This window comes from Lutjanus erythropterus, chromosome 7, assembly GCF_056507025.1.
Source record: "Lutjanus erythropterus isolate fLutEry1 chromosome 7, fLutEry1.hap2, whole genome shotgun sequence".
In the NCBI taxonomy this organism is placed as follows: domain Eukaryota; kingdom Metazoa; phylum Chordata; class Actinopteri; order Lutjaniformes; family Lutjanidae; genus Lutjanus; species Lutjanus erythropterus.
Genome location: NC_139323.1, coordinates 15681744 through 15694081, shown reverse-complemented (window position 1 = coordinate 15694081; position 12338 = coordinate 15681744). Strand labels below are relative to the sequence as shown.

The 12338-nt window shown below is 38.3% G+C and overlaps 1 protein-coding gene across 2 annotated transcripts in view; it reads left to right on the top strand.

Annotated features, from left to right (window-relative positions):
* The window catches only part of polrmt (polymerase (RNA) mitochondrial (DNA directed)), a 65039-nt gene that overhangs the window by 588 nt on the left and 52113 nt on the right, over nucleotides 1–12338 (top strand). For both annotated transcript variants that reach the window (XM_084722907.1, XM_084722908.1), the window contains exons 2-5: nucleotides 821–919; nucleotides 1206–2065; nucleotides 2821–2954; nucleotides 11226–11412. In XM_084722907.1, coding sequence (XP_084579033.1) covers nucleotides 821–919; nucleotides 1206–2065; nucleotides 2821–2954; nucleotides 11226–11412 — 1280 coding nt within the window. The remainder of the gene's footprint in view (nucleotides 1–820; nucleotides 920–1205; nucleotides 2066–2820; nucleotides 2955–11225; nucleotides 11413–12338) is intronic.

Here is a 12338-nt window from a genome sequence, read left to right as displayed (position 1 = left end):
GCCCAGTTTGGCAGACTGTAGGTCAGATGATGTAGCTGGAGTCAGCCAAGAGTTTGATGCCTCTGTCCCCAGCTCCTCCTGATCCTGGACCAGGGCTCAGAACTAGAGCTGTCCAAAATATCATTATTATTATATCAATATCATGATAAGAGATGAGATGTCATCTTAGATTTGATATCATGATATGGTTGAAAAGGCTGCATTACAGTAAAGTGATGGGATTTTCTGAAGTACCAGACTGTTCTAGCTGTTATCTTAGTGGCCTATACCCACTTATTCATTATATCTAGAGCTGCAACTATTAATTGATTATTAATCAATTATCAGAATAATCACCAACTATTTTGATAATTAATTAACCAGTTTGAGTAATTAAAAAAGTCAAAATTCTCTGATTCCAGCTTCTTAAATGGGAATAATTTCTAGATTCTTTTCTCCTTTCTGACAATAAACAGAATATCTTTGGGTTCTGAGTAAAACAAGATATTCCAGGATATCATCTTAGGTTTCTGGAAACACTGATTGGCATTTTTCGCCATTGTCTGATGTTTTAAAACAAGCAACTATTAATCGATTAGTTGAGATAATACTTTACCAATGAATTGCCTATGAAAATAATAATTAGTGGCAGGCCTAATTATATCCACATAACTGAGAATTATTCATCAAAAATCTCACTATCTTACTATTTAGTGAATGCACCAGTAGTCAGTAATAACAAGTAATTAGTTAGGTGGAGGAGGCACACTTATGTAGGATGTTAGTATACACTATTTCTTCTCTAATGGGTTATACCTGTAACTGTTTTTGTTTCTTTCAGAGACACCCTTACAGCTTCAAAGAAGAAATGTTTCATTTGTAATCCCAAAGACAGAAGATGGAAAGAAGCGTGTACTGGAGCAGTCTCAGTTGTTAGACGGTATGTTACTGTGGAGCAGGTTGTCATTTAGAGTTAAAACTGTATGAAAAATGCATGATTATAGTGACCAAACTATCATGGTTATGAGGATTGTCATGGTGTGTGGTGAAAATGTTCAAAAAGATAAAAAATAGATTTTTGTGCTACCAGCCTGTGATATGTCAGAATACTTCCCAGGCCTAATCAGCTGTTGTAGCCTGTAGTTATTTCTGTATTTTGGTGTATTACTCTGAAAAATTCTAGTCAGTAATTTTACATCACCTTTTTTTATTTGTCCGTCTCACAGTGCTTGAGGCCAGGATCCACCAACTCAAATCTGACGTCGTTTTAGAGATCCAACATGCAAAGGTGCAATTTGTTAAAGCTCCATCTTCTGGAAAAGGGGCTTTATCTGCTAAGGGTCCCAAAATCACACCTCAGGAGAAAACGGACATTCCTAAATCAGGACAGACTGTTGCTAAAAGAGCTTCTAAATCTCAGCCCAGCCGCTGGATGGAAAAATTAATAGAGGAGAAGAAAAACAAACTGAAGAAACAGCAGCGCCTCCAGCAGAAAATACAGAAGAATGTTAAGGAGAAACCTACAGCCAAATCTAAAGGTAGCAAAGGCAGCTCCATGCTCCCTGGTACAGCATATAAAACTATATCGACCACAGCTAAGACGACTGCGCCCTTGAAGAAGAAGAGTAGGGCTCACACAACATTGTCTGATGAGATTCGTGCTGCACTCTCGTCAACGGTTACCTCCACTGTTGCTACTGCTGCTGCAGGGACAGCAGCCATGCCACATAAAGTATCTAAAGGGAAACAGAGGCACTCTGGTGAAGAGAGCCAAAGGCAGACTGTTAGTGATGCCCAGGGCAGGGCCAATGAGCTGGCTGAGGTGGAGGAGCTGGAGAAGAGGCTCAGTCAGCAAGTAAGCCGTTGGACGTCTTCCAGTAACCCAGAGCGAGTACGGGAGGACAGCGAAGGAGCAGCATGTGGGGACATCCAGATGAGCATCCGCTCTTACCTGGAGGGGTGTGTGTTTATTGGGGACATTGAGAGGGCACACTGCTTCCTGCTTAGCCAGCATAGAGTTATGAGCCGACGTAAACATCTAAACACAGACGTCTACAACATCATGATGAGGGTGTGGGCCAAGAAGGTGAGTTCAACACTATTCTAAAACTAGCATTCTGGGTTTGGCTATGTTTCTTTTTTTGGACAAAATAAAAAATGCAATGTTCCAGGAACCAATTGTGAATTTCCAAATATGAAAGTATTAAAAACTGAAATTAAATTAAAGAATTCTTAATTATTTGGGCAGTCTTGTAAATTTGACAAATGTTATACTTTATTTCTTTCTTTGTGGAAAAACAATATTGTGTGTTTGTCCCAGTGAGTTAACAACTATTACTGTTGAGCTTCCAGTTAAAAACACCAATGCATTTATTTGTATACAGAGCGGGGAAGTGAAACTGTTACTGTAAATTCTTAATCATTTGTGCCTTCCTGTGCATTTTGCATGAAATGCAACACATGAAGTTGTTTCTTTGCTTGCGATATAGATATTTTCAGTTTGCATTGATAATATTGGATTGCTGAACACTGAGTTGATGTATCCATCCAGATCCATGTATTGTAACACCCCTAGTATTTATTTGCATATAGTGCAGGAAATACCGATCACAAGTGGTCTCTTGAGATGCATCTAGAGGTGCGAAGTCAGGTACTAGGAGTTTTCCACTTGTAATCAGATCACTCAGGATGCATGTGATACCGAGTCTGAACAGCCTCTTGCATTGTGACTTGTGTTTGTATAATAAATGTTTGCACATTCTCTGGTTCTCTGGTTGACAGTCTTTTCTATTGCACTCATATACTCATATACACTGTCTCACTGTCTTTGTCTGTTTATAGGCCACATTAAATCATATTGGCCGTGTGTTCATTCTGTTAGAAGAGGCTGGTCTGAAGCCAAATCTGGGATCCTACTGTGCTGCTCTGGAGTGTATGGGCCGAGATCCCAACTGCTCCCCAAGGGTCGTCACAAGGTATGTATACACACACACACACGTATCTGCCACCCATTTCTGATAACATTTGACACAAAGCATTTCATATTTAACAGGAGGGCTATTGCTGTTAGAAATTTGAGTTTTGAAGGAGGACAGTAGCAATACAGAGACTTACCAGCAGGGGTCATGTTGTGCTTATGGTTTACACTATTTTGTATCCTCTCAGTTTTGGCATATATTACTTATTTAAGATTGTAGCTATAATTGTCACTATATATGGCTCTTTTCATCTAAAAATAATGGTTGTCCAGAAGTACCAAAGTGTGTATGGTTTTCAGTGATTTACCCTCTGGTACTTTTAAGCATCTACTGCATTGGCTTCTTGTTACATGTATAATTTCAAGCATTCATGGTGCTATTGAATACTGCAGTGATTTGTTACTGCCAAAAGTTAAAACACTGGACTTGACATTATAGCTAAGTTCCCAGTTATTCTGGTCACTAATGTTGTGTAAAATGTTTCTCCGAGATGAGAGGAGAAGGTAGTTCCACTGATTTCTGCACTTTTTGGATTTGCCATTTATTGGTGATGCAACAGTTAAATCAGCATCACATTGCATGAGGTGTGACACTATAAATGAAATCATGAATCTTTTGTTGCAGGCAGCCATAATTCCATATTTTCAGACCACCCCTAAAAAATACAGAGAAGATCATAATGTATGCTCTCTCCCCATAATTCTGATTTACTGACAACAAAAGAGTTCAGGGCTGTTCATTGTTGGGTTACTGTTGATTTAGCTGAGGATGGCAGTGTTGTTCAGATGCTGGGTTTACCACTTTGTTAAAAGGGGTTTAAGGAGGATTAAGGAGCCGCAAAACCTCAAGAGTCCCTAGTGTGCCTTTTATTGTAAATGAACAACTAAAATCAATTATGTTTATAATGATTTTCCATTTTTGTTTTTTGGTGCTTTGTATTTTGGATTTCATTGGTGTTTTATATTGTTATTTAATAGTTTTTTTTATTGTTTTATGGTCTGTTATTTTCATGCCAAATCGGTTTAATTTTGTTACTGCAGCAATGTGATCCTCGCTCAGTTTTTCCTTTTCCATTATGGCTACATCCTGACAGGTCCGTTTTTTATAAAAAATAAGTTGTTGTTAAGGCATGTTTTATTTTGATCATCAAACGATGTAGAGTTAAGTGCGCTGACAGATACAAGTGTTCCTAATATTTTTTTTACCTCATTTGCTGTTCCTTTCCCTCATTGCTGATATTGTTTCCAGGGCAACCAAGCACTTAAGAGTTGTTTCTTAAATTTTTTGTTGATTGCAGATGTTTTCGTAATGGTTATTGGATCTTTCCACAAGGCCTCATAACATTTTTTTGGTTGTTGCAGCATGCTGACAGTGTTAATGAGGTTGGCTTGGACTAATTAAATTGATACAAGACAGCAGAACTCTGCTGACAGTCATTATGATGTATATGATTTATTTTTGCCCAGACAGCCTAGCAAGTTGTTGCAACTTTTTTCATGAAGGACAACTTTGACAGCCAGTTGCCTAGTTGTGTCTCTGCGGTAACTAGGTCATCCTGACAAATCACTGTTCAGTATTCTTAACTGAGTTGTCATGTCACTGACTATGTGTCAGCCCCACACTTAGATTTATTACATGACTTTAGCACATACAGTATACACCTACTGGGCACACAGCTCTCAGCTTCAGCTGAAAGCTATATGTGTCACAGCGTGTGAGCCTGTTTGATGGCAGCCAATACAATCAGCTGGCCTGCTGCCCAGGCAGTGGCAGGCCTCATATCGAATTTTCTAGTGTTTTTTTTTTTTTTTTTTTTTTTTTTGTTTAGAGGGGCTGGTCGTTATTATAGCGTGAAAAACTACAGGGCGCAGTGGGAGTTTTTTTTTTTTTACCCAAATGCATGTTGATATATAGCCTAGACTTTGCTGAACATTCGCTTGCATAAGACACATGCCCTTTTTAGAATAGGCAACACAAGCCATGACCCAGTTCAGGAGTGTCCCCCCTCATAGTCTGCAGTTCAAAAATATATCGTAACATGGAGGACAGGGGGGCTCTCTTACTCCAGAAGCTCCTCTGATAGCTGGTATGAAACATGTTTTGTTTTCTATATTTATAGCCCTGTTTCAGAAAGCAGTTTTACTTAAAACTCTTGAGTTCGTTAAGCCTGAGATGAGGGACATTTTGGGTGTTCACTTTCAGAAAGAGCAATAACTCTTTCTGTGGTAACTGACTCAGGCAGGTTTTCTTCAATATTCTTTAATTTTCTCCCTGACTCCTCCCCTCCTGCAGAGCCTGAAGCAGGTGTCTGACATCCCGTTTCATCTCCTCATTCATGGTGACACATTAATGCATTCTGATATGTGCTCGGATACATCAAAATGCACATCAGAATTCATTCATTTGCAGATGTTTAAGTTTTTAGAGACATGAAATCACAGTTGGATAAATTAAACCATGACAATTAGTTTCTTACCCAAGGACTTGAGCACTTTTATGATCAAGCTGTTATCAGTGTAAGGACAGAGACAACGATCTGTGGCATTGTGTATTCATCCTCACCTCACAATAAAAATCAGAATATACTGTACACCATCCTTCTTGATAACTCTGTTATTTTGTGTACATGAAGGCAGCTGCCACACTGTCAACCTGTCCCCCTGCATGGAAACTTTAACTGCACATTACTGTAGTAATCATTTTTTAATTAGTGTAAGACACTGATCACTGATCGGTCATTTGTCTTATTGTGATAAATCACACTGATTGAACATTTCTATCCTAGTCATCATATGTTGGACATGATGTGAATATTTTTGAGTCAGAATGATTGTGGTGCAGCTGAAACAACGTTAAGCTTATAAAACCAGACCAAACATTGTTTTTTCAATATATGCTGCATTTATTATAATGTGTTTTTAAAGCATTTCATGTTGAAATATTTACATGTTGAAATATAGAGTGCTGTTTAGCAAAATCTTTATAGTCACTTTGAAACTACATAATGGCAAATTCCTCATTACTGGTTGGGCTCTGACTTTAAAAGTATAAATTTATAATAAACTTTTTGTTTTTATTTGGTTGATCTATATTTTTTATGTTTTTATCTTCGGTTGGTGTCACCTGTATTATTTTTCCAGTCAGGTTACAGCTGATAAATATATTTAAAAATGAAATGTAACATACGGTCAGATTCCAAGTGATAGCTCACCCAAAAATGAAAATTCAGTCATTATCTACTCAACTTCATGCTGATTGAAGGTCAGGTTTCTTTTTTTAGACTTTCACAGGAAAACGGCATTGCAGAATCTCCCAAACAATGTCAGCTAACGTATGTTTTCAAACGTAAAAAACAACTGGGGGAAAAAAAGACATAAAATGCCTCCATGCTTCTCATCTGGCGTAATCTAATGCCGGAGATATACTTGCTTTTAACTACACGTTCACATACACATCCCTACGCTTCATGGCTGCCTTGCGCATCCTGCGTCCATTTGGAGCGATGGTTGTGCGCGTCCTCAGAAATTAACGCTACGTGTACATGAACACAAACACATGGTTAAACAGCAAGTATATCTCCGGCTTAAGTCTCCTAAAGCCCGGATATGCAGTTCGCACACCTTCACACCACACACAACTGCTTGAGACGATGTGCATGACCCTGTGGCTCCAAGCTAAGGATCTATAATGACGTCTTACAAGTCAGCTTGGCATGGGGCTTTAGGAGACGGTGTATTGAGAGTATATTGACTTAAAGCTGTCTTTCCAAGTTCAGATCTAACTCAAGGAACATGAAGTGAGAGCCAGTTAGTGGAGCGGGTCTGATAAAGGCCATCTGAGCCCAACCTTATCATTTAAAATACAATATCTATATCTGATAAGGAATCTCGGTGCAGAGAGATAGACAGGGTCCAAAGGTCTGAGAGTTGAATGCTCACTTTATATCTCAGTACATATCTCCTTATCAAAACTGGAGGGATATGGGATTTGTCCTTTGAAGAATGCACCTTGTTTAGTTTCTAATCAGAACATGCAAAATTGTCTACTCCTAAAATGTGATTTTGCAGTGAAATGATGAAATCTCATCACTCCCCTCATGTCTTTGCTGGCTTGATTAGTTGCTTGAGAGCTTCATCAGCCTCAGTCACATCAAGTGCTGTTGCACAAACCGCACACGCTCACACAGAGATAGGCATACTTTCCTCCTGGACCCCAGGGACATCACCCTATGCAGTGCGGTCCAATAGCGGGACAGGTGGCAGGGTGGCAGGGTTGGTGGTAGGTATCTGGTTGGTCCATCGATCACTGTAAGCCGATGCTTATATGACATTGTTGTTGGTCTGCAGTGGTGCACTTCTGCCAAGCAGCCTCTCTTTTCTTTTTTCATTCCTCACTATCATCATTTTCTCTGTCACTCAATTTGTTTGTTGTCTGACTCTTCTTTTCTTTTCTTTGTTGTCTCCCCCTTTATTATGGCCCGACTGACGTCTGTTCTCTCCAAATATCACTCTTGTCTCTGAAGTCTCCCCTGCAGCATCCTTGCCCTCACTGTACCAATCTGTTCCCTTCTCCTCTGTCTCTCTTTTTCTCACACACACAGACGCACTCTGACGCACGCACACACTTATCCCTTTAAGTTTTCCCTTTTGTAAGTGCCGTGTCCTCCAGAGCTCTTTGCTCCCTAGGGTGCAGCAGAGCAGTCACCAGGCTGATTATGCTCTATCTTTCAACCTCTCTGCTCTCTTTGTTCCTCTGGACCACACTGCCAGCACCCAGACTAATCCGCTCTTTGTTCAAGGCTCTCTCATTTACTCAGACCAAAATTGCACATTGCATCACAAGAGACTCCGAGCCATGAGTGAAAATACTAAAAAAACTTGACCTCTTTGCTTTAGAAATAGTTCCAAATGTACACTTCATAATTTTAAACTGTAGACTTGTGACAGAATATTGTAATACAACCTTTTCTTGGTTGTGTTTATGCATTCGTGCGCAGGACTCTGCTCACTTCTGATTAAATTAAGCAGCTGCAAGTTGCTGAGCCAGGGTTTCCTTCAGGTGGTAATTAGCACTGTTATTTGTAATTGTCTTGAGGAAAAGGTGTGCAGGGTGAAGCAGAGCTCTCACATCCTCTGTGCTCAATGACAAATTGGTTTTCTTCACTTCTGTCTTTTGGCTGAGCCTTGTAGTTCTGTTGTTAACCTCTAGGGAGCAGTGCAACCAAACATGGTCTTCAGGCTCCACGCTCTATGTTGGGCAGAGGCTTTAAACCTCAAAGCACTAACAAGGCATGGCACTAACAAGGTTTTACCCCTGTATATATGTGACATCTGTAATTGCATGTATAGAAAGATATGCACAATACCTGGATGACATTCAGTCTTTCAGCAGAGCAAACATGCAGTGTAAAAGTTTGGAATACACTGCTAATACTATTACTACTATACTACTACTGCTGTACAGTTTTTTACTCTCTGCTTTCAGACCTTATATTTGTATGATTTGTTGTAACCAACATTTTTGTCTTTGCCTTTTTTAATGTTGGGTTGCATTGGCTTAATTTATGGAATAGAACAGGGGTGTTCAACATATGGCCCATGGGACAAAACCGGGCCGCCAACGGTCCAATCCTGCCCACTATATGTTTCTGACTTTGCAAAGTGTGAAAATTGTCATCAATTCCAATTTTTCAATAAAAATCTCTGCTATTCTTGATTTGTCCACTGGGAGTTGTACTGATAATAAGAGTAGCAGGCCCTATGCTGGATAAGTTATAGATCCCACAAGCTTACATACAGACAACACTGTCAGCTGTACAATATAGTTCATGCAGGAACTGCCAGTGGCAAATGTCTCTGTCAAAAAGGACAAAAGTGGACACTGAGCAGGACTGTGTATTGTAAGAAACCGGGGATATGATACGTATCATGATACAGGGGTTATGTTTCAGTATATAACGAAATATTGCAAAACTGTAAGTAAGGTGGCATATTGCTTAATGCTGTGATTTATTGTAAAATGCATATCTTGCCTTTGAAAACCAAAGTCAAAATATATTGATATAAAAATTTCTATAACAGTTTGCAATTTTTTTAGTTCACTCTTTTTTGCAAATGGTAAAAGCCTCCCTGAATTTTCCATGATACATGCATGTGTGCTATGAATTTTGTGTGTGTGTGTGTGTGTGTGTGTGTGTGTGTGTGTGTGTGTGTGTTTAAGTGTATGTATACTGGCAATAGACAAAGATGGCTTGTTTTCATAATCAGCTAATGAGTTGCTCTGTTACTGCCTTACTAAATAAAACTCAGCTTGTTGTCACGAGAGGCAAGATAATACTGTTTTCACAAAGTAGAATATTTGTAATTTGACTATACCACTATTTGTCAGTTGCAGTTACTTGACTAGAACAAAACTTTGCATGTATTACAGTATCATGATGCAGTGTTTTTTGAGAATCGATACACAAAACATAATATCATAATACTCAATTATATTTCTGTTTTCTTACATTCCTAACACAGAATGTCAGGTTTTCCATGAAAAATGGACCAGTTCTTTTTAACCATGTGTAATGACAATAGACTGAAAGAAGCTGAAATTGTGCTTAGTTTTTCTCAAGACATCACATCTTTTGTAAACATTTTCAGGTTGTACTTGTACTTCATTACACTAAAAAAGAGGAAAATTTGGAGTTGTTGTTGTTTACAGGTCATAATGAATGGTTTTACTGGTCCAGCCCACTTAAGATCAACTTGGATCGTATGTGACCCATGAACTAAAATGAGTTTGACATCTGTGGAATAGAGGAATACATTAATGTACAGCTTAATAATATTATATACCAAACTTCATGAATAATTTACACAAGCGAAGTATTTGTCACTGTGGCCCCTGAATTCCACTAATCAGAAATGATTAAAGATCATCTAGCCTGCAAATATTAATTTGCATTCCTTCTTTAGCATTATATATGAAAATGAGTTGTAGAATGATCTGGTTATTACACCTCTCATTTGTATTCCAGGAACTGGTTGCACATTGGCATTATCTGCATTCTGCAGTCCACTCATGAAGACTGTGCTCTCTCTAGGAGATCTCTAGGAGATTCTATTTAAATAAACATTTCACTGATGTCGTCAGGGCCCATCTGCCTCTGGATCAAACTCATACTTTGAGTCTGACGGAAAGGCCTGTCAATGCAAATACTAACATTGATATTCTGCAACTGTCAATCAGAGAAGGCGAGAGATATACAATAACAGGGCAGTTTTTTTTAAGCTGAATTAATCAGAAGCCCAGCACGTTATATGATAATCTAAGTTTCATTCCCACATCAACAGGCAGGTCAAAAGGTTGCGAACTCTGAACTTGAGATAATCAGACTCCATCTTAATAACCATAATCTCCCACGTAAATGAAAATCTACCTCTTGTGTCATCCAGTGGGCTGGTTTTCTGGCTAGCTCTCTGGACGCTACATCTGAGCAAACACTAAGCTAATCTGATGGAAAGAAAAAGTACTGTAAGAACTTTATGCAACAGAGTTGACTGTAGGTTATGCTTTTTTAATCTGTTGCTATACTGTATATACTGTATGTCTATATTTTTATGTAAACAAATTTTGACCTCAATTTTCAGGCGGAAAATATGTATTTTACAATAAATCACAGCATTAACAAATCATTATGTAGAGCCTTGTTGTGTAGAGACCATTATTTTAATTTTTGACAATATATGCTGTAGTAATTTTGTCTGTGTTCTTCCAAACATTGTATGCCATATTGGTTATATAGTCTATTTACACGTGAATCCATTGTAGTTTGGATGGGTGATGAAGTCCTTCAGCTGAATTATACTTCTGTGTTCTCTAATGTTCCTGTTGCTGTTCCTTTCCATGAATTGCAAAGTTTTTACAGTTTCTGCTTTTATCCTTTGCGGGTGCCACATAGTGCGTTACGAGACAGTATGTCACAGTAATATATTTAACTCTGTTAATATTCTGTGTTTGACAGCTTAACCAGATGTCAGATCTGTTTACTGCTACTGTAACACTCCCCATCAATTGTGCTATTGGCAATTCTTACTCATAGAGCTCATATGAGTCATTTTGGAGTGACCGGACAGCATGTTTCTATCCCAAATCCAATCCTGAAATCTCAGAACCCGGCAAAATTAGTCACATGATCTCCACAGATATAACATGGCAAAATTTTGCCAATAAAGGCCAATAAAAACCTGTTGTACTGACTTTATGTCTTTGTATTTCCAGGTGCCTGAGCCAGATGGAGGAGGATGGCCTTTCTTTGGACAGTTTGTTTAGTCAGTGTGTGTTCCAGCAAGATGAGAAAGACATGGTGCTGAAGGCCGTGCACATCGTCCAGCCCGACTACCAGCCCAACCTCAACGCAACCACAAACCAGTGTTCCTCAGCATTGGTTCAGGACTTCTACGAACAGGTATAACAGGATAGCTCTGACCTTGTAGCCCATAGGTTAAGAAATCTAAAGTTATTCAGTAATATCCTTTCAATAGAATTTTATCATAATACAATAATTATTTTCAGTTATGCCTGTTGTGTGTCTAAATGGATCGTATTAATACAGATCTCTCAAAAAAAACGACTTGATTTTGCACATGTTCGCAGTTATTGTGAAACAGTACATTGTTAAAGGAAACTTGATTTAAATTTGTGTTATTGTAGAATTCATTTATTGGGATACATCTTACAGACTGTGTTAAGCATTTGATGCTAAACCTTTAACTGCTTGACTGGTATCGACTGGCATTGTTGGCATCAATAGTTGACTCAGTTAACCTATTTTATCAATCAACGTCTGACTATGTGCAGTGGTTTTCTACATGAATTCTTCATTTCCTGCCAAAGTTCAAAGAGTTCATGTTATTTGCTTTTCTGACTGGCTTGAAGTGGATCAGAATCTATTATAAAAATCAAAATCAAAAGCTGTTGATGGCTTGAGTTTTGACTGTTAAACTCTTAATAACAATTAACAATGATTTCACCCCCAAACTTTCACTTTGATTGTTGCTAATTTAGTCATGACTATTTAATGTTAAAAACTTAAGATTTGGGATCAAGTTTTTAGTGGCTTTAATTAGTTTATATATAGTTGAACATCATCAGGATATCAGTGTAACTTGGAATAATTTTTTTGTGTTGAATGTATGATTTGAAGAGAAATATCAGTGGTCCTGCCAGTAATCTTTGTGGTTCACTAAAGTTAACTTAGATTAAGTTTCAGAGATGCATGGGCTTTAGCATAATTATTTTAAAGAATATTTCAGTGTATTGTCCCAGTTGTACTGCAGATTTATGATTTATCATGATACCTGCTTGCTAAATGACTGGTCTGTCTTGGGTTCA